The 25,247-nt window shown below is 45.0% G+C and overlaps 1 protein-coding gene across 6 annotated transcripts in view; it reads right to left on the bottom strand.

Moving 5' to 3' along the window:
* ASAP1 (ArfGAP with SH3 domain, ankyrin repeat and PH domain 1) overlaps positions 1-25,247 on the bottom strand; it is a 292,224-nt gene that overhangs the window by 46,994 nt on the left and 219,983 nt on the right. For all 6 annotated transcript variants that reach the window (XM_074316674.1, XM_074316673.1, XM_074316677.1 and 3 more), the window contains 6 exons: positions 23,353-23,428; positions 22,099-22,185; positions 15,826-15,926; positions 13,487-13,556; positions 2,227-2,314; positions 415-463 (listed from right to left, as the gene is read on the bottom strand). In XM_074316674.1, coding sequence (XP_074172775.1) covers positions 415-463; positions 2,227-2,314; positions 13,487-13,556; positions 15,826-15,926; positions 22,099-22,185; positions 23,353-23,428 — 471 coding nt within the window. The remainder of the gene's footprint in view (positions 1-414; positions 464-2,226; positions 2,315-13,486; positions 13,557-15,825; positions 15,927-22,098; positions 22,186-23,352; positions 23,429-25,247) is intronic.

The following is a 25,247-nucleotide window of genomic DNA, read 5'->3' as shown; positions in this document are numbered from 1 at the left end:
CAGAAGGGCCAGGCTGTCCTGCTCCTCTCATAGTCACAGCTAAGGATCCAGGTGGCTTGGCTCACGCACTTGGACACCACACACTGAGTAAGCCCCTCCTACGGGCAGGCGATGTGACTGCCAGATGGAAGGAAGGCACTGTTGTCGCCCTCAGTCTCTAGGGGGTTCAGACTGAACAGGGGATCATGGAGGGGTGTGAAGAGGCCGAGGCGATGTGAGGAGGGAGCAAACCCGTGGGGGGTGAGGCTGGAGTTCACTGGGCACCTCAGACAGAGAAGAGCAACGTGTGAAGGCCCCGAGGTGAGAGAGAAGCATGTGGAAGCACCAGGAGTGGGTCTCAGTCACAGAAAGAAAACGCGGAGGCAGAGTGTACAGGACAGAAGTGCACTGTGCCACGATTTCAAAACTACTTACACCATATAATCCTGCTCATCTTCCGCCTGAAAGTGATACGTCCTATTATCTGCAACACAAACAAGAAAAACAAAAGTAAAACCTTAGAAAGCAGAATACCTTCAGGTACAATGCAAATTTTGAAAGTTCCTGGGGGAAAAAACCCACAGTAAAAGCAGGATTTTAGTATTATTTTAATGTTGCACTATCTTGTTTTAGCAGCTACACAATTCACTTGGTCAGTATTATTTTTCTGAAGTGCCAAATAAAAATAAACGCAAATACCACACAAACGTCTGGCACTTCTTCTGAAAAACAAAGTGGGAAGGGGGTCTGGTCCCACCCGATGAAATGGATTTCGGTGACAAATGGGAGTGCTAGCTGCCAATTCAATATGTCACTGTTCATTTCCAGTTTGCCTCTCACTGCGTTTCCTTTACAAAATAATTTCCTTTTCAGAAATGATTCATAACCCACAGAGCAGCTCTGGGTTGCGTTCTGGTTGAATCAGGCTTCGGGAAGAAGGCCTCAACTTCTTTCCGCTCCATGGTCATCTTCAAGCCGCTACCCAAGTCAGAAGGGAGCGGCCTAACTCGGATGGCGAGCTGGGGCAGGTGGACACAAGGAACGCTCTTTCATAGAATTCAGAGCCTGAGTTCTCTGTAAAATAGGCAACTGGTAGGGCTTTTGTGAGGGTGCACACCTGGCACATACATATTAGATGTTCAATGACTGAGGACTATTATTAATAACCTACAGGTCCTGAAATTCTGGGGTTCTTGGCTTTTTGAAATCACATTATAAATCCAAGTTCTCATTAATAACTCGAGAAATCTGTTGGTCATAAACATCATGCAGAATCTGAGCTTCAACGGATGCTCCAGAATTCAGCTCAGATTCCGTGCAGAGTCTCAGGGCCAAGTCAGTTTTTGGGGTTGGGACTGTGTTTGGGCTTCATTCACATGACAGCATCAGGAGGATGTGAAGGGGCAGGAAAGTACTCTGTGCCTGCAACACACACAGCAGGCATCAGGCTGCCAGCCTGCCCCGACGGAAAGGCAGTGCGGTGGGATTGCAGAGTGTTTGTGCAGTCACTGCATTGGCACGGCCGCCAAAGTGTCCCCTTAGCCACAGTGAGGGTCCTAAGTGCACCCATGGGACCAGCGCAGGCACAGGGAGCCACCCGCCCAGGAGAAAACAGCCTCCTCCTGCCACCAACTCTCTGAAGACTGAGAATACAGGGCATACAGGGTGGGTCCCTACACACTCGCCCAAGAGAAAAGCACGCTCTGACCCCTGGAGTACCACAGGGATGGCATGCAGTGCCATCGACTCATGGAGTTGGAAGGCAGCTGCTCTTGGGAGCAAGGAAATGATTTTTCCTTTAAGAGCTCGATCTTGCAGGGATAAAACTCTGGGCAAATCAGTTGTACAGGTACAGCTGCACACCTGCACTCCCAATCGACCGCAGTGCTTCTCATCCACAGGTACACCTGGGAATCACCTGGGATTTCCGACAAAATACCTATGCCGGATCTCACACCCAAGACCAGACTTAGGAGAGAAATGGGAATGCACTTAGCAAAAGCTGTGCAAGGGAAAAGCCATGTATCACGGTCAAGCATTGGTCTAGTTCAATGTACAAATGGAGGTCCTGGTTCACTGCACGTCAGAGCTGACAGTGCTGTGCTCTCCTTGCGAGCTGGTGGGCTCAGTGCAAATTAAGAGACGTGAGGGATCTGCTTGGCAAAGCTGCTGCTCCAACGCCCGGAGAATGGAAACGTGCAGCCGCCATAATCCCCAGGAATGGACTTGGAGAGAAAAAGGACTCACGTGAGATCAGGTCAAAAGACTTCTTGTCCTCGGCACTTGGTTTAACCTGGCAGGTGAGGAGGTTCAGCTTAGCCGGTTGCCTGTTAGACTGGGACAAAGAGAAAAAGAAGTTACCTGGAGCATGTCCCCCTCACCTGCAGGGTCAGTGCCCTGTGGGGCAGGCGTGTAGTTTCAGGCAGGGAAGTTGATGAAGTCTTGTCTAACCCATCAGGATTCTGAATTTCATTAAAGAAATAAAAATTTTTTCAGAGGCCTACCAAATGTCTTTTAACTGTGCATAAATATCGTGGGGGTTAATTGGAATGGAACCAGGAAAATCCACCTTTCAATGAAGAGTGGGCATGGTCCCTAGAAATGTACCTTTCTGGAACCCACACATATCCATGTACAAACAGCTGGCACTTTCAATACTGTATCTTGCTGTAAAATGTAGTGGAGTTTGTTCGTTCGTTCGTTCATTCATTCATTCATTCATTCATTCATTCATTCATTCATTCATCATTCATTCATAAAGACCCCAGTAATTAATTATCCCAAACCCGATGTCCCAGGTTTTGGTTGCAATGTGAAATTTACATTACTCCTCTCAAAAGTACAAGGGCAATTACCAGCCGTGAGATCTAGTTTAATGAGCCCCAATATCTGGAGAGGGAAAAATTTAGCCAGGATTTCACATCACTTATCAACAAATCTCTTCACACATATAATTCATACAGACCTTGTAATATCTAGACAGTCACGCTAATTTAGGCTTTCCCTAAATGGAGTCTTGCCATCTAATCATTCTTGTCAAAACTTTCTTGCCCTCCTGCCTGCATTTGTCCAAGGCCAGACGCTGGCCAAAGGCTGACGTCAGCACGTCTGCTTCTTACAGGAGCTCACAAGGAGGGGAATGTCTGAGTGCTGGGGCTGGGCTCGGCTTCCACAGAAACCCGCTGAAGTAAGCACTGGAACGCCTTAGTGGGGCGTGTCTGCCCAACTGACAGTCAGGATTTTCAAAATCCCCACGCCAAGAGCATTTCCATCCAAGCAACGTAAGTTCTTTAGGGAAAACAGAAGGAAAGCAGGTAGGGCGAGGTCGCAGTCCAAACCCTGAACAGCAGCGTCCAGACGCTCTCAAGATGGCCAACGGGCACTTAGTTTCTGTCTGCCTTCCTGTGCTCTCTGGACAGTTTTCCAGATCTTCCTCTCTCTGTGGTTTCCATGAGATTAGATAGCGAAGACGAGCCCCCTGTCCTGTAGCTATCTGTTCCCAAGCAAGCTGTGTGCGGGGAGAAGTGAGAGAGCCGCGGGGTTTCATGTTCACTGAACGTGCCTTTGGCTTGGAAACCAGAAGTCAAGTCCTGGAAGGAGAGTTCTCCTTGGGAAAGGGTTCCTGTCCTGCAGAGCTGGTCAGGCATGACGTCGTGATTACTGCAACACACCTGGAACGTGCGCTGCGAAAGGCCTCAGATGCCAAGATGGCAGCCGCACCACACACCTAGGCTGGCCCCGGGAAGAGGCACTATTGTCCTGCAGCTCATCTGTTTTGGATGCTGACAAAAATCACTGGATTTTCCACATGAATGACAATGACATCTGACAGCCTGAAAAGGTAGCGATCCCAGTAATGGATACTGTTCCAGTTTGCCATCCACTTTTAAAGAAGGACGTAGGAAAGCTTAGGGAAGATGGAGAGATGATTAAAGGGCTGGAAAACAGAACTTTGAAGACGGGCTAAAGTGCTCTTTAGTCCCCGAGGACAGAAGGCTGGGGAGTGACTTAATGACCATCTTCGAGTACGTGAAGGCTGTGTGAGGGGAAGCTAGGCAGCTGTTTCCCATTCGCACCAACAAAGAAGAAAGGCCCTCAAATGTAGAAGATCTGACTCAGACACAGGGAGAGCTTCCCAGGCCTAGGCTGATTGTGTATTAGAAGAGGGTTCAAATTTCTTAACCTAAGTAGAGAAATCTCTTTGAAAAACTGACAAAATTTTAGACACCATCCACATTTGAATGTGGCAGAGGGTTAACTAGATGATTTCTTTTTCTTCCAAAATCTGTTACGTTACTCCAATGTGTCTGAACAACTTTACCAACAGATGCAGCCAAAACAATACAAAACAGACACAAAATCTTAAAACAGGAAAACAGACTCCAGTTCAGGAAAATTAAACAGCACCATTCACCTCTCATTTCTAAGCATGAACTACTTCAAAACATATTACCAGAATGCTTCTAATTAATGATAAGGGTTTTATAGAGTTTGAGTGATTCCACGACTGACCCACAACTTCGGCAATGGTGACACGTGACACATATTCCCTCGGAAGGTCGGTCAAGTCCCCTGGGAAGACTTTGCCGCCCCAACGTGGATGGCACTTGACAGACACATCTCGTCTATACATAGTGCGCTTCCCCCAAATGCCAGTGAGATGCCTGACAAACGACCCATGGTTCCAAAGGCGACTGAGAAGCCAAGTACACCCAATTTGTGACCATTTAAGCAGCTGACACTGCCAGGACCGAGCCAGGGACACAGAATAGTGGAGGAGGGCGCCCACCCAAAGTCCCAGGACCCAGGCACCAGAAGGCTCAGGAATCACTACAGTAATAACAGTAATTTCAGATGTTAGCGTTCTTCCCTGAAATTTAGTGCTAATTGATAGGTATATTGATTAAAGAAGGTATAAGGCGGTTTGGCAGACTAAAAACATAGTAAGGCTAAGTGACTTCCCTGGGCTACGTTACTATGGAACAGTTTAGAAAACGCTTTCATATTGTTTAAGTACAGGAAAGAAAAAAGGAGGAAAAAATAAACTAAGGAAACATGTATTTACTGAGCCCTTCCTGTTGATGAGTCCTATGTGCTGCGGCCAAAACCCTCCTGCACCAGCACCTCCAGGCTCCTGGACTTCAGCTCCTGCTTCTTTGTCTGCTGCTCCCTCTGCTGGGCAGCGAGGGGCATGACCTCTGCACGCGCGTGCGCGTGCACACACACACCCACCCACACCCACACCACCCCCCCGTACACAGGCCTGTCCTGACACACACACACACACACACCCACACACACACCCTTACACAGGCCTGTCCTGACACACACACACACACACACCCATGCCCGCTCACTCCATCACTCCCTTCGGTCTGCCCTAATCAGCACATCCTCAGAGAGGGCATTTCCTGGCTAGGCCATCCTCCCCTCCCACCCTGCTTCCTGGCTCTCACTACTCTTTGCTTCCGGTCTTTCTTCCCACTAAAAGTACATTTTTGTTTTGTTTTGGTCACTAAAATGTGCCTGGCATACAGCAGGCACCCAATATATAAATATTTATCAAATGAATGGACACATTACATATACAGTCTTTTTAATTTCTTTCACTAATTATGATGAAGACATGAGGAACAGAGAGATTAACTAACAGTCCTGAAATCTCCCACGCAGGAAACAGCACCAGCTGGAAGTAACCCTGGTGAATGGACCGAAACCCCGCTCTCCTCTGCTTCCACCGGGCAGTGCAGGCCTGGGAAGAGCCACAGGACATCCCAGAACAGCAGAAGCGCCAGCACGTGAGAACATCTCCTTCTGAGCAGAGTGAGGGTTAGAAATAGAGAGCAAAGCTGCCCGAGATTAAGTTCTATTTTAGTATCTTCTCGGGTCATTTGATTCTTCCCCAATCACTTACTCCCGTAATTGATGAAATGAGAAATTCTAGACGCCTACTTGAAATACCCACTCATTCGCTCCGTTGACGGGATAGCTGTGAGCCTACACATTCTAAGCACACGTGAAAAGCGTGCGGTCCGTGCCATCGAGCAGCTCTGGGACAGGCCTGACCACGGACCAGGAAGGGGCCTGGCGCCCGAGGGGCCTGGGTCTAAGCTCACAAGGGCACCACAGGGCCCACAGGTAGCACCCACTCAGATGAGAACCTGGAGGGGGAGGAGTGAGGAGCAGGTGAGGGCACTTGGGGAACAGGGGGAGGGGATGGGGCAGTGGGTGACGTGACCGGGAGGCACCACATGTGGCACCGAGGAATGTACGTTCCTGTCCCAGGAGCTCAGCAAATCTGCCGAAGGGAGCTAACTGGAGAAAGTGACCAAGGAGCTGGGCATTCCAGGGGCTGGTTGGCGGAGGGCACCGGGGACTCAAGACACAGCTAAGGGAGAGATTTTTAATCAGTGATCCCCAGGAAGTGTTTCTCCAGCGTGGACCACCATGGCCACGCACCTGCACGGCCGGTGGAGGGAAGGGCTGCGCCGTCTCTGCAGGCTCAGCTGCCGAAACCTCTTTCAAAAGCTGCACGTGCTCCTTCTCCAAATGCAGTTACGACACCTTTCAAAAATGAAGAGTTTGGGGGCTGTTCCCTGAAACTCGGAGGCCTGTCCTTTTACAGATTTTACTTTTCATGAAAATAATGCATATTCATGGAAGAAACACTAGGAGACCCAGAGAACAAAGAAGAAACTGAACATTACGTGGTAATCCCAGGGACAATCACCATTCATACCTTAATTTTAACAAGATATGTGTGTGCATGTGTGAGAGCTGTCTTTTTTAAAAAATCATGCGTTGGTTCCGGTCTTGTATATTGTTGGGCAAATTGCTTCTTTTTAATGAACAATATACAAAGATGTGTTCAACACACACACACACACCCCCACAGTCACGGGAAACCAATCCTTATGTTTTTGGTTTTTGAAAATGCTTCAACTAGGGAAGGTTTGGACACGTTCCATGAACAGAAGTGATGGAAGATATCGCTTTGACGGAAAGATTCTTTGCCACTGCAAATAGAAGATGGCCATTCATCCGAACTGTTAGGAAACGTGCGTGTGGAAATGGAATGAGTCAATTGTGATTCATGTTTCTGCATCTCCTGGAAGCAAACAAACACCACACTGGTCCTTCACAGCTCAGCACGCACCCCCGTGAAATGTTTTTGCTGGAGTGTAAAGTTGTTAGTGCAGCCATATTTCTCTGTTAGCAGAAAACAGCTGCTACTGGAATTAGCATCCAGAAATGAAATGATTTCCCCCCATCCTCCTGCTGAATTGCTCAGCGTCACAAACAAGAAGTATAGATCATTAATTACATGGGAAATAAGCCGGACCAAGTCAGGCTGAGCCTACTGTGTGGAAAGAGGTTACAATAAAATAAAAAAGCTCTGTTCACTTCCTCTGCTAGTGCTTGGAACAGAGCTGCTCAGATTATGGTCATTTCACTGTCCTTCAATACATATTTATTTAGACACCTGCAATGCTCTAGAGGGACACCTATTTGGCAGGCAATCAATAACCACATAAGCCACTGCAAGAAGGTAGGTACACACTGAACACTGATCACTGCAGAGAGATCTTATCTCCAGAATTTTAGTATATTACAACTACAGGCTTTTGGAAAGCATTTTGGTTTATTTAGGGGCAAGGGAACAGTTTTCATTTATTTGGCACCTTAATGCCTAGGTACTTTATATAAATTTTATTATTTAATTCTTGCAATAACCCTATGAGTGAGGTACTGCTACTGTACCCATTTTTCAGATGAGGAAACAAAGGGTCAGGGAGACGAAAGTCAACTGACCACCATGTTACAGAAAGTAAAAAGCAAAGCCGACATTTGAACCAATGTCTGCCTAGAGCTTTTCTCGTTTCCCACCGGTTCCCTGAAAAGGCAAGACCTTGGGACATTTGCGGAGTAAGTGGAAACATCTTTCTTGTTCTTCCCGCCCCTTGAGTGGCCAGTTCCCTCATTTCCCGGGCGATCACTGAATACTCACGCTGAGAAATCCCACCCATTCTTGACATGTTCCAAGTTCCAAAATTATTACCGGCCACAATGAAAGCTCCCCCATGCCTCTGGTGACCCTTCAGTCAGCTTAGGGGAGCTCACTGATCACTTAACTGAGGTAATTCATCCCAGAGTGTGGATGCCTTTGAATTCCCTTGAGCTCCCAGCCATTAGAACGAGAGGATTGATTCCCAACTGGCAGAGTGTGTGTATGTGTAAGAAAGATATATTTGCAAATGGAGGTTTTCTTGGAAATCTTACTGCAGTAAGGAACTTGTCACTTTACTTTCTAGAGTCAACATTAAACCATATTATAATGTAAAAAGAAAAAAAAAAGGGCTTATCGGGGATCCTGATAAGAGGTGGGGCTGACGTCACCGCATCTGAGAAATGTGCCGGACGTTCCCTCATCTAGTCATTTCTACAAACATTTATTGAGTGCCTACTACTTGCCAGTAGGTAAAGTTCAAGCAGAACAGGAAGAACTTTTAAACTCACACTTTCTATTGAACTATACCATCCACTTTAATCCAACAATCTTGTTACCCAACAGGAATGCATAAACCAAAAACCTTCTTAGAATAATTGTACAAAATGCATTAATTTGATGACAAAACATTAGAGCTATGGACTACGCTTTTAAAAAAATATGCTCATTACATTTTGTCAATGAAATGGGCAGTGAGTTGTGGAGGCAAAAATTTATGACCGGCTTCTATTCCCCTTACATACAAATGGCAGTTAACCAAAATGAGGGCAGGAATGTGACCTTGACGATCACACAGCCCTTGTACGGGGCACTAACTCTCATGTAAGTTACTCGTTTAATCCTCACAAGCACCCTAACAGAAGTACCACTGTCATCACCTCCATTCGACAGGTGAGGAAACCCAGGCACAAAAAGGTTAAGTAACTTTGCCTTAAGGTCACGGGCGGCAGAATGTTAGGAAAACGTTTTTGAGGAATCCATGATTTCTTGTGCTGGGGAGGTTGCGGGGCAGGGAATAACATGAAAACCCACTGACTTCAGACCATGGGTCGCTTGCTTTATACCTTCAAATTTGTAAAATCTGAATATTCTTTAGTGTTTTTATGCTGTAACCTCATAGGTGAGCTTTCTGAATCTGTGGGTCTAAATCACTGAGGTTTTTACTCCGCTCACTTTGCGCTGGAATGACAGTCACACTGGAAGCCACAGGATGACACGCGCTGCGCCAGGCCTCCCACCTACAAACCTCAGCCCCCACCCCCACCCCCAGCTGCCAGGCCAGTGCTTTTGATCTGTCCCATCTTTTATATTTTAATTCTCCAATTTCACGTTCCCGTCTTCATCTAAGAAACAAGCTCCTTGTGGGAGTTTCCTCTCATCTCTGCTCGACATGAAAGCAGGACAGATTTATGTGGCAGTTCCTCAAATCCTAGGCAGCACTAGCATCGTGACACCCTTGTGATTCCAAAGGATTCGCCAAGAGAAGGGCCCCAGAGAGCTCCCTGAGGCCTAAATGGGGGACTGTCACAAAGTACCGGGCTTTCACGGAGCCACACTTGGGGACTGAGGCGCCCACTAGTGAACCTGGAGCAGTGCAATATTCTGTTAATGTCCAAAGGCAGCTTCCTCAGACTGTAAGGTACACGGTGGAATGCAGGAAAATCCATCATTTTGGAGGCAAGCAGACCTTGCTTTGTGTCTAGGCCCAGTCAGCTGCTAATGGAGCCATGAACAAGCACCTTTGCCCTTCTGAGTCTCAAGTCTTGCCATCACAAAGATGGGAAGTAACGTCTCCACAGGTAATGCAGGCACATGCCTGGTGCCCCACTTCCAAGTGGGGGGCAGCACAGGCTCTGGGGTTCAAGCTGTTGGGTTCAAATCTGGCTCTAGCACCTGGTGGTTATATGATTTTCAACTTATTCCCTTTAAAGTGGAGGTAACAGCAAATTCCCTCGAGAGGATGTTATGAAAGTTAAGTGGGAAAACATGTAAAGCACCTGGTATGGAGGATGTGTGTGTCTAATAAATGTTAACGACTATTTTTACTGTTCCTATTTCCCGAACATTTCCTCTGACTCTGTCTACATAGCTGATGCATAAAATCCCACTGTTCTCCACCTCTCTCTAGATGAAGGCAGTGTTTCTTGTTACAATGCACCACCCCTGGGACAGACACCCACGAAGTCACTCAGGTTCAGACAGAACATGAGGGTGACCTGATCCTCTGTGACCATGTGCCATGGACAGTGTGGGGGGAGAGGGGCAGCAGAGCATGAAGACACAGAGATGCAGATGGAAGGAAGGGACCCTAGGTAGACAAAGAGGAACCAGAAAAGGGGTTTGAGGCTGACGAAAATATTGGCCATAGATTTGTTAGAATTGGTATTTTGAAGTGAAAGCATTTTATACAGCACTTAGAACATACTAGATGGTCCACAGATGGAAGCTGCTGCTATCAATGTTATTGTTGTACTAGCAAATAAGAGATTCTCACTGAGGCTGATTCCCACAGTGATGCACTACTTTCAATAGTAAATAAAAAAAGTATGTCTTTGAATAGATACATGAAAGGCAATGAATCTTCTAAGGATGGCTGCAAACCGTGCAGGTGTACACAGAAACTTTTCTTCCTCGAGTAGCTGAGGAGATGAATGGCCCTGGAGCAGATCACGTGTGGGTGGTCAACCCAGCAGACCGGAGCTCATTAATCCACACCGTGCTCAACCCTCCCTGAGTCACTCTGCTAAGAACAACTTGCAAAGTGACACTGATTGGGCCCTTTAAACAGGAGGAATTCCTAGGTGTTTGGGGGTCCCAAACAAAGGTTCTAAGTTTTCTAACAACAAAGCCTCTTCTATCCACTTTTCCAAAGATCACTGAATTCCTTTTGTTTTCCCAGGAAACTGTTGGCCTTGATTTTCAATCTGATTCTAAGTAATCAATAGTAAATCAGTCAAGAAAAGCCAGCTAAAGCTGGCTAGAGAGCTTTTATCTGAGCAGGAACGTGACTCCAAGTGATGTAACTGGCAGCAAAAGAGTGTGGCCTGAAGCCAGTGAAAAGCGGGGAAGAGAAAACGCCGATCAGTGGCAGGGAATCAGAAGGTCGATGGAGAAACCGATTTCCCCTGAGCTGTGCTGGGGGCAGCAGCGGACCCATGACTTGCGGTGTCTGCAGCAGGAGAGGCTGCGTGCCAGTAGATTTCAGTACTGCCATGACATTCAATGAGGTAATACTAATGGCAGTGCCCCTGCACAGCACGTTATCTCATTTAATCCTCACTAGAATCTTTACAAGTACTTTGTGCAAGGTCATGTCGTAAACGGCAAAGCTGAGACGCAGACTCACATCTGACAGATGCCACAGTCCATTCTCACAGCCACTGACCATGCAGCTGGCGTGGTATCTGTTGCTGATCAGAGCCTGAAGAAAGCATGGAAATCGTTGGCTGGGCTACAATAATGTGTTTGGCAGGAAAGAAAAAGGGAGAGCAGAAGCCGAGGGGAGGAGGGAGAGAGGGAACACACAGCCATTCTATGAGTAAAAAGTCCCGATCTACTCGTATATGAAGTGAAATGGTCGGAAGTGTTCACTTAGTCTATTCAACCTGAAGAATACTCCTGGGAGCGGAGGAGAACTGTAATAACATTCCTGCTCACGCGCCAGGTAGCCCCAACTCAGGGTCACACTACGTAGACCCAACTCAGCTAACCCAGTCGGACAATGTCACGCATGTGCCGACTGAGGGCCTGGTACAACCACATCCAGGTACCTGCTGACCACATGCCTCGGGCAGCACGTGGCAGAGGGGAAGCTGAATGCATGACACTGCTGAATAAATGAGTTCTTGGCAGACAGCGATTAGCCGTGAGACGCATCAAGCCATCTAATTCTGCCGGCAGGCTTTCTAGTACCAGACGGGTGACTTGTCACAACTGGCATGAGAGTTGAAAGAAAATCTCAGTTGGGCTGAGGGAAGCTGACGACCCAAGGAATGACCACAGGGTTCTGCAGGGGACAAGGGACGGAGAACATGCAACTCCTCAAGTCCCATAAAGGCCAATAATGCCCTAAGATGCATGCAATCATCTAGCAGGAAGGGCTCGGCCACAGGTATGTACTGACCACCTTGTGAGTGTCAAGGTGTGTGAGGAGGCTGGAGAAAGGAAGAGGCACAGGCCCTGGCAAAATCTGGGGAGCGTGGCATCTACTGAGATGACGGGTTCTGCAGGAAGAGGCAGAACAAGAAGGGGGTATGGACTCATGTCAGAAAGACCCGACTTTCAGTTTCTGACTCGGCCAGCTACTGGCCAAGTCATGGCGCTTCTTTGTGCCTTAGTTTCTTCACCTGTGGAATGAAGGTTAGATTACCCCATGGTCTGTAGGGAGGAAGAGGGAAAATAAATTTCACTAAAGGTTGGGCATGAAGAAATGCAAGTAAGTGGTACTTTCCTTCCTCCCCAACAGAGGGAAATCCAAACCTGACTGTGAATAACGAAAAACTGCCCATGTGAGAAATGCTCACCACTCACTTCTACTATCCTGGTAGCACCTAACCGCTCTTCACATCTGGAGGACATCACCTGGCACGATTCTGAAACTCACCCCCAAGCTGCTTCTCCAAGCTGGGGCTCCTGGTTAAACGGTACACACCTTTGTAAAGACTCTTGCGCACTCTGCCGTTTCTGTTCCCACTTGATACAGTTTCCATTATAAAAAATAATTTCTTGCGAGTGTTAAAAGGGCAAAATCGTAATCACTGGTTTTACTGTGCATGTCTTTGACTCCCACCAACACTAAACCTTTTCTGACAAGTATGTGGATTTTGTCAATACAGGATTTTTAGTTGGAAATGGGTGATACAAAGAAATAAAAATTCTAGATAGATTATAAGCATCAACTACAAGTATGTCATGTATATGTATATATACTGACAACAATTTGAAAATAATTAAGAGTATGTGTTAAGAAGCTCAGCTATTTTCTACTTTCTATTAAATTGCCTTGATTACTAAAACAAGGGGAGTCAAACTGAGACAATTTTATTATTCTGCTGTTTTATGTATTACGTTTTAACCCTTTAACATAATAACGGACTTTCTGAGTAATTTAAATAGTAACAATAAAAAAAACACGATTGACCCTATTTTACATGTATTGTTCTACTTTCTACATTACTATTTCATGCGAAGAACATGCTCTGTCATCTTGATAATTCAGAGAACTTTAGGTTTTTCAGAACAACCATATTTCCCAAAAGATAAGATTATAAAAGAATACCTGATTTGGTCTGAGGGGACAAATGACAAAAAGGTCTGGTGGAGCTCTAAAATAAGGCAGGACACCTAAGGACCAAGGAAAGAACATCCGAAACGATCGGACGCAACCCCACACATAAACATAAGGGGGACATGTCAGTGCTGGTGACACCACGTTTGCTTTCCAGCCTATGTGGACAAAGCCCTCACCGGCGCAGCATGTAAATGACCAGACACACTTACTGTGGCATGTGAGATGGTCAGGATTCCATTCTTGACAGCACACTTCCTTCTCTGCCACACTTTCCGGATCCTGAAGAAAAGCCAAACACAAGCTGATATAGTATCAGGTTTTCTCCGGGACGGGACATGCAGCTACAATATTATGTGTGACCATTATGACAAAACAGAATCACCCCCAAACCAAAAAACGACACACACCAGAAAATTTCAGTTGCCTCTTACTACCCCAGGTTGAAGCTAATCCAGACTGTTAGGCATGTCCAGGGATGCTCATTATAGCACTGTTTTTGATAGTGAAAATGGGAAGCAACAGAAATAGCAGAAATCTACCAACAGGAGAAAGAATAAATGAATTCCAGTTCTATTCATATACAGAGTATTAAAGTAACTATGTATGTGCTCACCTGTATAGATTGCTAAAGCATAATGTTGATTGAAAAAAGCAACCTCTTTTAAGATAATTTGGGTATGATGTTGTATTATTAAAAAAACTCAAAAAATTTCTGACGTATAAAAACAGCACTCTAATTTCCTGTGGGTATACAAACATGTGGATAAAAACATCCAGGATAGCATCTGGGAGGGGCATACCACACTGACAAAGTACCTCTCTGGGAAAAAGGCCCAGACCTACATCAGGGGTGTGCGAAGGTCTTTTTAACCATACCTGTGACTCTTTTATAAGAAGGCTGCATGAATCAACTGCTTTTGTCATTAAAACTAGATTTTAGAAAGTTAAGAAAGGAACTCAAGATGTCTGCAGGGAAGAGTGGGGGTGGGGCTGCCTCAAGGGTCCAGGGCTCGAGGGGGGATGAGCATCCTTTTGGGGAACTTGCACACCTCTCCTTTACGGGTCTTTCAGAGACAAATCACGTAAGAGGACTGGTCGCAGTTCATCTGGGAGAGTGAAGTGTGGCCCAACCACTCACAAGTGGCTGTAAGTGATAAACTTAGAACATTCTGATTTGATGATGCTGAAGGATGGAAAGAGCCACACGGAATTAATTTGAACGTGGAGGAGTTTTTTCTGGTGAAGCTCTGGGTACAGGTGTTACCCATCATTCCTTCACTTCCTGAGGTCTTCACTCCAACGCCACCTCAGCAGACCTTCCCTGACCACCCTCATGGCAGCAAGAACCACCCCCACACGCCCTGCATCTCTTGCCTTGCTTTCTCTTTCTCCATGGCACTTGTTACCATCTGCCTCCCTTGTATTTCCTTCTTTATCGTCTGTTTCCCCCCTTAGAATGTAAGCTCTAGAAGGACGAGGCTTTCCTTCGTCCATGCTATTCCGAGCCGACAACAGAGCCTGGCGTCGAGCAGGACTCCCAGAAGGTATGTGCTGAATGCACGAAAGGATGATAAGCAACACTGACAGCGACCCCAGAAATCGACAGGAGGCACAGTTGCTATTTTAACAAACCCAATGAAAACATCACGAACAACGCATGCATCTCACTCCGATAAAGCCAAGGAGCACATGTCCACAACCAATCGGAAACCAAGAAGCTTTCTTTGAATAAAGAATGACAATTACTGAAGTGAATAACCATGATTCTAATTATGCACTTATTGCAGGTCTCAGGAAGGCGGCCAGTGTGGCAGGACCACAGGAGAAAATGGCAGAAGATGCGACAGGAGAGAAAGGCAGGGGCGAGAGCCCACGTGCGATGGGAAGCCGCCGAGCATGAAGCGTGGGGTGACCTGATGTGCTTTACGTTTCTGCAAAGCCTACTCCGAGTGCTGTGCAGAGATGAACTGGAGAAGGGGCAGAGCGGGTGGCACAGACACCAGTCAGGAGCCTCCTGAAACAGCCCAGGACAGAGGATGGTGGCTCATCCTAGAGCGGGCAGCAGACACGGCAAGAAATATATGATTTCTTGTTAGAAACGGAACAGGTTGTTGTTAGATTGGCTGGGATGTAAGAGGAAAGCGAAGAGTCAATGCTGACTCCCAAGGTTGGGGTCTGAGTGGCCAGTTGGGCACCCCAGGCAGGGAATAGTACAACGAGCAAAATCAGACAGGTGGGAGAGCATGAAGTCAGCAAGCCGCCTGCTTCATGTTCTGCTCAGTTCCTGCCTTTCTAAAATTGCATGTTTTACGTCACAGGTTCACAGGTGCCACTTAGAGACCATAAAACAATTACTGCTTCTTCCGAAGACAACAGCTTAACTCTCAGACTTACTTGAGGAAAACCAGTGCGTTCCGGGTCTGAAGTTAGTGCATTAGGAAACGTGTAAGCGTGTTTTTCTATTTGAGGGGCAGGAAGTCCTCAGGCTACTGACACCCAGCCAGTGTGCTGAGCGCACGTCGGGACACTGGGATGGGCGCATACGTACCCATCACTTTTCTTCAGCAGGTATCCCCTCTTCTCGCTCCCGTATTCCTTATTGCCATGGAGCTGATGCATGCTATAGCCCCCTTGCCGGCTCTGGGAGTCCTACAAAAGAGGAACCACAGATGAGACAAATGCTGGAGACAGTTCTCAAATCCTTGACTCTGTTCTGCCTTTGAGCCGTTGCCCATTGGTCTGGGGCTGAGAGAATTATGGGACTTTAAGAGCTGTCCATCAGGTGCTTGCCTTTGTTTTAGAGGAGAAATCTGGGCAGGTAAACAATCACGAGAGTCACAAGTGAGTTGGAAGCAGAGCTGGGGCGTGGGGCCCGGCCCAGGTAGGCTGTGTCTAGGTCAGAACCCGGCTTTACCTCCCAACACGCTGCAGGGACAGACTATTCTAGGACCAACCCAGTTTACACTGGCAGCAGAGGCAAGCCCACGGACGGCTGGAAAGGGGAAGTGGGCCACAAAACAAGCTCATGCAACCTGAGTGGGCTCTTCCCTCAGGCACAGCTCTTCTCCCTTCACACGTTCTCCTAAAGCACCCACAGTAAAAAGCGCACCTTCTCAGTGGGTTATTAGAACTGTTATAAAATTCTTTCGTTTCAAGTTCTGTAATTAACTAGTCCTCTGTAAAGTAAACCTACAACTATTCTTTTAATTAAAAAGGATGATTCTAGCGCAGTGAAAAGTGTATCATGGAATGACAAGGGTGACACAGGCCCACAGAATACCACGGATGCAAACAAGCGGAACATGACACGCCACCCGTACTTCCGGCTGTCTGCAAGGACTGCAGGGCGAGCCGCAGGCGCGGACACGGAGGAAATAAACTGACAACGCTGAACTCTACAGTGAGAACGTGGGGCTTCAGACACAGAAGTAGGACAATGCATTCTCACGAAAAGTATTGACTTACTCTCCTAGACTTCGATCAGGAAGGGCAAGAGCAACAGAGAAAAAAGGCAAAACATTTGAAAATATAGTTAATTTCATGGGTAGTCTTATCGTTCATAATTTAAGCACTTGTTATAACACACAGAGAAAACATCATTGTAAAGATAATCAATAATTCCAGGACACACACACACACAGACGCACACCCCTTTACAATCATGATAAACTTTGGTACAATAAAATGTCTTTACCTTTACCAAGTTTAGTTTCAGGTCATTTGAGTGAGAACAGAGAAACAGCTAAGTGGAAGAACATGAGTACACGTTTCACCAAGAAAAAATGGTGGACGAACCTCCCAGGGTGTGTGCAGGAAATCAACCCCTCAGCGAAACCCAAAGTAAATGACAGAAAAATCTACAAAGAGCCACACGTTTTAGGAGGCTTCTTTTTGGTTTGTTTTTCCAAGGGAAGAGAACTTAATAAAAATATCCAGCTCATCAACAACACTTGACATGTGATGGTGAGGAGGCGGGAAGTGAAACCAGCGCTGGTTATTTCCTGATGGGGCTGCACAGCAGCCGTCAAGGTCAGGTGGTCTCTTTGGGCCCCTCAGTTGGACAGCGCCCCTCCGTGAGGCTGTTCTCCACGTGATGGGCACCTCAAAGCCAGGTACTGTGAAGGCACTGAGGACAGGGACACAGCCGTCTGAGGTGGACGCTCACGCTGACCACACACTGTCCTGCTCTCTGAGTGGGGACCTGGGAGCGGACTGTACACTTCAGAGGCAAGTTGACTCGTTCTGAAGAGGATACGGACTCTCGTCAATCTCTTAACCGGAGTCCTTTCTTTGTCTTTAACCAGCCAGATTCCCTCCTGCTGAAACAAGTCAGGGCCCCAGCCTGGAAGTCCACAGTAATTTGGCTCAGTCTGCCCTCCCCGACAGGGACTTCCATGTTTGCTGGACGGAGGTATGACAGAGGGACGGTGGGCAGAGCGAGCAAGCTCCTCTCCCAGTGCCTCCAGTGACATCCACAGGACCACAGCAGGGACACACGTGGTTTTGTGGAAGGAGGCAGTAAGTGGCCATACACTGATAAAGAACAATTAGGACAGAACATCAGGGCGGGTGGTTAGAGAACTGCGTGATGCCTGGGACAAAAGGAGAGGTAGGATAAAAGAAGTCCACAGAGCTGTCTGCTTTAACCCAGTAAAACTGCGTGAGAAATGATTCAAGTATGGATTTGAACTCAGGGATCTTTGCTACATTTCTACCTCCCCAAAACATTAAAAACGAAATCTAAAGTCTTCTTGGATACCAATTCTTTTTAAAAGAATAACTCTCTTCCTTGAAAACCTTTTCACCGAACTAAACTTCTCTTCATCTGGCCATATAATTCCCAGCCTGTTGGAATGCTTTGAAATTATGCCTTGCTAATCTTAATCCCTTTGCTAACCTTTAAAATAAAAGCCTACATTTAAAAAATAAAACTACTTACATTTTTTAACTTATGAAAACTGTTACATTCTGTAAACTTACCATCAAGATATTCCTTACACATATTTATTGCAAGCCTAAACTTTAAATTCTGAATAACAAGCAGATTAAATGGGCTGTGCTTTATATCAGACAAATGTGCTTTTACAGGTGACTCGAACCTTGGCGTTGATCTCAGAAGCCTATTCCATTAAACCGAGTAGGAAGGAAGCAAAGTTTCAGAAGTCTAGCATCAAAAACTCTAAATTAACTAATAATGAGTTTGATGGCGTAAGAAAGTCATACAATTTATGATTTCCATACTTTGAGAAATGATGGTCATTCAGCTTGCTTAGCAGGGCACAGCAGGTAAACAAAAAGAGGATTTTCCTTTTTGAGAAAGTACCAATCTTGGGGAACTGTTATCACTAAGAATAATTAAAAACACAATAAAGCTGAAGGAATGAAATAGGTTCTGAATTCTTTGAGAGCATAATAAAAATCAACATGTATTCAGGAAAGAGACATGCAAATGAGAAACTCATTCAGGCAAAAAATATATATATACAACTAGACTTGAACAATGAACATAAAATGAAACCTTGGGGAAATTTCATGATGTGAGCCAAGAAATGTAAGCTATAGAAGGAAAACTATGGTATTATTTTTCAGTTCAATATCCCAGTCTCTATTAGCAGTACAAATTACCTGACTTGTTTATTAGAAAACCTTATTAACATGTAAAATGCATTATTAAGGAGTAAAAACCTCCAATCTTTTTAAACTGCAAGCAATTACACACTCATTGGTTTAATGGAATGGTAAGTGTTTCTGGCATCCACTCTAAAACTAAAACTCTATGAGAGAAGTTTCCAGTCTCTAATGTAAAGTATGAATGGAGCAGGCAAAAAAGTCCTCTGCTTTATCTTACTAAATATTTACTGAGTAGCTTTTGGGTACCTGGCAATGTGCCATATACTGTGAAGAGAGAGATGAGCAAAATGCAGACTCTAACAACCTGCAAACTACCCTATAATGGGCTATTGAGACTCAAACAACACGTTGGAATTTTTGGAAGGATTTATGGATATTGTCATTAAAAATATTTTTAACCCTAACAATAGTTAGGCAGCAAATAGTTCTTTTGGGAGGTTAGGCTATTATAAAAGCTTAAGATAATTAATTTCATAGAACATCTGTCAAAAGTCAAGAAAAAAATGAGTCTATGAAAAATCTGGGGATCGTATTCACAGTCAAGTTAGAAGCTAGTGGGGGTGAGGTTGTTCAGTGATTTGTTGGGTGCTTTAATTTCTCAGCTCATTTTTTAGACGACCTTACACTCGTCTGGAATAGCAGCTGTATCGGGAGAACCCTCAGGTAGATAGCCTCCATTCATATTTAATGGAAGCCATTAAAAATCATTACCTTCTCAACGTATCTTGCAGGGAAAGGTGATAAACAGCATGAGAATGGAAAAGGCATGCTGTGAAAGATCAATTGTACTTGTGAAAGACACTGGACATGGTGCTAATGGAAATTCATCATTTATTAATCTGGGACAAAGTTAAATCAAATCATGTGCATTTCCTCATGTGCACACTCTTTCGGCTTATTGGCAGCTTTGTTCTTTAGCTACACTGAGCAGAAGACGTCAGTCTCTACGCAAAACAAAAAGGAACTGTAATGGTCCCTCCTTTCTTTTCTTTTCTTTTCTTTTTTTTTTTTAAGAAAGCTTCCATATACAGGAAGGAGGTAATCGTGTGTGACAAAACAAAGGTAGGAAGTAGTTAAGTGCATACTGGTCAGTAAACAAAACGTTGCAAATTTCTCCCCAGACAGAGATCTACCCCCTGGATTTGGGTTTTCCTATTGCTTGTACACTGAGTAATCATTCAAGGAAAGGAGACCACTTCCCCCACAACTTGTACGCCAGCAATTAAACACCCTCAAGGAGTCCTCAGAGCCTGGTGCAGACGCTGGCTGAGGCACTGCAAGACATGGGGACATAGTACACACATCGTCCTGGCCTCTGATGTCTCTGTCCACAGGTTGCCAGGGGCCTAGTGTGAAGGGGCTTCTCTCCTTCCAAAACCCAATGTGTATATAAAAACTGGAAGCAGAAGAACAGAGGGCTAGATTCACTCAGGAGAGAACCTTCAGGGTTGCTGGTGCAGGGCTGTGCACATTTGAAGGGGTTTGCTTTGTTTTGTTTTGACTCATGAACCCCTTTCAGAAATTTTAGGAATTTACACATGGTCAGTCTGCCATTGTGAGATAATATCACGAGCAACTAACAATATTAAAAAATGCTATATTTTATGTAATTGTTATCAAATATTGCACTTAGACAATGCACTTAAATTCCATACATACTAATTCACCATGAAACACGTGGTGCTCGCTTTTTAATTTATCCTTTTATCATGAAGTCAGGGTGCACCCAAGGTCCTCCATAATCAGGCCTACGTTTGCATCCCAGAAACCACATCTCACGCCGCTCTACGCGCCTTGCCCCGAACTGTAGCCTGCGGGAGAGGCCAAGCACAGTTCTGCATCTCTTGATGTAGGGCTGAAATGCGGGGAATCGATAACGCAGACAGACTTAGCTCCTCTGCAGTGTGACTCACCTCACAGCTCGCTGTAGTCAGACTTAGCTAGTGTGCAGTTTGATCCACCCTGATATTCAGCTGTTTTCTTATTGTATCTCCACTCACTGATGGACTCAAGAACTTATTTTGTTCCCCAAGTCTACAGTACCTCGTTTATCCATTTAGTCAACAGAATCCTAACCTGAAAAGAACAACTGCTTACTTCTCAGGCACCCAGGACAGAGGAATCCATTTTGCAACTCCTTGCAGCTTTTACTGGTGACGCATAAAGCCCCAGGCCGTGGTGGCTGGGATAAAATTATCTTAAAACAGACCAGACCCCAGGAAGGATGTTGGCCCTCCGACCTGCCTGAGCGACTCCCCCTTTCCTTTGTTCTTCGTGTGCACCTATAAAACCTTCTGACCAGCCTAGGAATGGGAAGACGGCCTTTGAAGAGGGGTCCGCCACGCTCCCAGAATGCCAGCATTCTGAATAACCCTGCTTTTCTTTCCACCAACCTTGTCTCTCGATTTTTAACTTTTTGCAGCGTCAGACCCCGGACCCTTAGCAGGGTACCATGGAGTCTCTCGGGTTTCCTGTCTTTTCTGCACGCCACCTCCCAATGTGTGTCCTACAGCATCAACACCACTTTCGGTACAACTGCTTGTTCATACGGCTGACTCTCTGTTCTACCAGATCACGAGCTCCTTGACGGAAAAGGCTAAAGCTTAGTGCCTAAACCAGTTGCTGGCACATAGTAGGTACTAATTAAATGCTTGAACAACAAATGAGATTTACAAGTCAGGATCTGTACCGCATTTACCTAATAGCTACCATTCATTGAATACTCCATTTCAATATCCAAGGACTATCTCACCTTTATTTTCCTAACTGGAGGGCAAAATTTCTACAGGATTCTGCATCAGACTATTTCTCTACTTCCTTGGCAAAATGAGACAGGCCCCCTTTGACTGCCTGGAAAGACAGAGACAATCTAAAGGGGACAGTGTGTTACTGCCTGAGAGGACACACTCCTGAAACATCTTCAAAGCCAGGATGCAAAATCTAGAGTCATGGGATTGTAGGTTGGGCTTAAGGACATCTTTTCTGTAAGGAGGGAAAAGGAACTAAAGCCCAGTTTCTAACCTGGGCGATGCAGCAGGTAATCATTTGTGTCTTTTTTCTCCTCTGTCCCCACAACCAGCCTGGCAGGAAGCTGTCATGGTGCCTGTTTCGCATATCAGGAAACACAAAGGCCATCACAAGCAACCTTGCTACACAGTTAAGTCCTGATGGAAACATAGAGAACACCTACTTCTTTCTGCTCAAGCTGAAGAGAAGATTTTATTAGGTCTCGGAGTGAAGTGAGCTGTTTCTTTTCTTCATCCTGGGTCTGTTTTATCTGTGAGAGAAAATAAATCACTTCTGTCATGTGTCTTTTATATATTTATATATAATTCATCCACATATACCACTCAGCAAACAATTCAATGATATAAGTTGATTTACTCAATGAAATCCTTCACACGGGCTCATTTTTGATACGAGAGGCATACTTTTCTCAACTTATGAGAAGTACCAGTGAGTTCTGAAATCAGTGAGCAATGCAATATGCTTTCTTATTACATGATTCATCTCAGCTAGACGATTAACTCTGAAGTGCCATTTTAAATAAAGTTGAGAAATAACAGAGTCATTTGCTTATGGTTTTTTAAAGAGGGGTAGTGGGATACCACAATGGGATTAAATGCGCTAGAACAGAATCCTAAGAAGGACCAGGATCCAATGGGCTCATGCATGTATGAAGGTTTACAAAGTACGACAGGAGGGCAAGGGACTGGGCTGCTTTTTTAAATCAGTTAGAACTTACTGCAACCTGAACTATATCAGCTATGGAAAGAAAATCAGAAAAAAATACACAGCTATGTATTTTTGAAGTTATATAAGAATACATTATTTGTAATTCCGAAACCTTATTTGACCATATGTAGTTGCACTGATAAAACATACACTTTTAATATTACCCATTGCCATTATCATTTTAATATTATCCACTGCCAAGTGGTTTATGGGAATCGAGGTTGACATTTATACACGTGCATTTTGTTTTTTTCTTCATACCAGTTTTTCCTTTTGATTTTGCTATTATAAAAGCAAAACTGAGATATTAGAAAATATAAAACAAACCAAAAAAAAAATCAAAAAAATCAAAAAGCAGCCTACTCAGAGATAGTTTCATCGGGGAAGGATAAAAATTAAGTGACTATCTTCATGCAATTGCTGACCTAAGGGTACCCATGATGTTTCTGAACCCTAAAGGGAAAGTCAGCTAGAACCAATGGCTATATGCACCCCTCCCTGCTCTTCTGATTCTCCCCAAAACATACTCCGGAAGGTTTGACCATTGATGACTTCTCTGAGTGAAACCGAAGGGTTATCTGCCTTAAGCTTATACTGATGTATCACTTAACTTGTCTTTTATTTAATACTCTTCTAACACAGATTTCATATTTACTGATATTTATCTACAAAAGCAAATTCAAATGCATGTCTTCTATAAAGAACTTACATTAAATAAGTCAGCAGCCAGTTTTTCAATGTACTGTTTCAGTTTATCAGCTGTTTTCAAGCCATCTTGGAAGAAACTACAATAGGAAACATCAGACATTTACCAGCAGTACAAAAAAGGAATGCACCATAATCACATGAAAAATCCGACAGTACTTATATATTTACTCTCTACCCCTATCCCCACACGAAATACTTAGAAATCTGACTTCAGTGGTTTACAAAGATGCACCAACAGATACAGTATGGGCACCACTTGGTATGTGCTAGTGACATCGCACGCACACTGCCACGTTACAGCTGCAGACACAACGCAGTGAGTTCGTCATGTGTATGCCCACCCATGCACAGTACAGTCCTCCTGGATGTGCCATATTTGACTTCAAAAGAGAAAGAAAGACACATTAACCAGTGTGGTATCATCAAGTCCAACTGGACACTCTAAGGAGAGATGGGACGGAACGAGAAAGAAAGCCTGGAGGAGAGTCAGCATTCTTTCAGTTGCCCCAAGGTCCCCGTGTTCCAGTGTCCTCTACATCTGGGAAGTGTGTGGCTACAAAATTAATCACTGCAAAACCAACTGTGATCTTTGATACTGCACTTAAAGAATTTCTGGAGGACGGTTTTGAAGCTGGAACACTTCAATGTTAGATGGATGCTGTCAGAACTTCTTACAATAGAAAAAGCATGGGCTTTGGGGTCAGAGGAAGAAGGCCTAGAACCTGGGCGCCAGGACTTACTATCTATGGGACCTTGGCAAGTCACTTGACGTCTACTCATGTTATCGGTATTAAAGTGGGGAGAATGATACAGAGAGCACATACGAAACCACACAGCTAACTGTTGGGGAGTTAGGCTGTGCTCGGTAAACACTGCTTTTCGTCCCTGGAGCCCCAGAGGTTTATCATGTAAGGACTTATTTTCTTCCCGGGGGGATACAGATTCCTTGAAGATATTTTTGTAAAGGTGTTTCATTTCCACATTCAACATGAAGGGAATTTGATCACCATGTTAAGAAAGAAAGATGGATTTAAATGAGAATGCTTTAGATCTGTGTTTTCCAATACAGTGTTCACCACTGGTGAAATGCACCTAATTTAATTAAAATTAATGTAGCATTCAGTTCATGGAGTCTTACTGGCCACACTACAAGTGACATATGGCTAGTGGGTACCATGTGAGGCAGCAAAGATTATCAACAGTTCCATAATCACAGAAGGGTCCATTGAACATGAAGAAGCAAATTGATATTTGAACAGCATACAGATGCTGTAAAGCATACATTTTAAGGAGAAAAAGGGCAGTTTTAGTTTGAGATGGCACTGATAAAAATGAAAAGTTATCAGGGTTGAAAGCTAGGTGGATGGGGAAGAGATTCCTGAAGAAAGACCCAAACAAGCTTCTTTTCCCGCAGTTAAATTCTTCATAACACTACAAATGGGCTAAGAGAAATCGACGTGATGAACCATTTTAATCTATCATATGATTCAATTTTTGTAAACAAATCCTATACATAAATCCAGTAATCTGAGTAAGATTGTAGTTTTTCTTTTCTTTTTCTCATTTTCTAAAAGACGTCACATACTACTGAGGGAGAACAAAATTAAAGAATCAACGTCCAGCTTGAAAGGCCAAGGCCGAGCTGAGCCCCTCAGAAAGTTATTTTAGGGCCAACTTCTAGTTTTCAGTGAGACACAGGAGTAGGGAGAAAACAGTCCTGACAGGCATTAGTAATGCCACGTCGAGCGAAGGCCACGTCTCAGCAGCAGGCCAGGTGGGCGTGAGGGCCGCCACACCACCCACAGGGCAGTGGGCTCTGTGTCCCGGGTCCTCCCTCCCTCTGTCAGGTGCTCTGGTTCAGGGGGACGCGTGGGCTTTGGAGTCAAAAGCATATCC

The sequence above is a fragment of the Rhinolophus sinicus genome, linkage group LG12 (assembly GCF_036562045.2).
Source record: "Rhinolophus sinicus isolate RSC01 linkage group LG12, ASM3656204v1, whole genome shotgun sequence".
Classification (NCBI taxonomy): Eukaryota; Metazoa; Chordata; class Mammalia; order Chiroptera; family Rhinolophidae; genus Rhinolophus; species Rhinolophus sinicus.
This window is presented reverse-complemented; position numbering and strand designations above follow the sequence as displayed.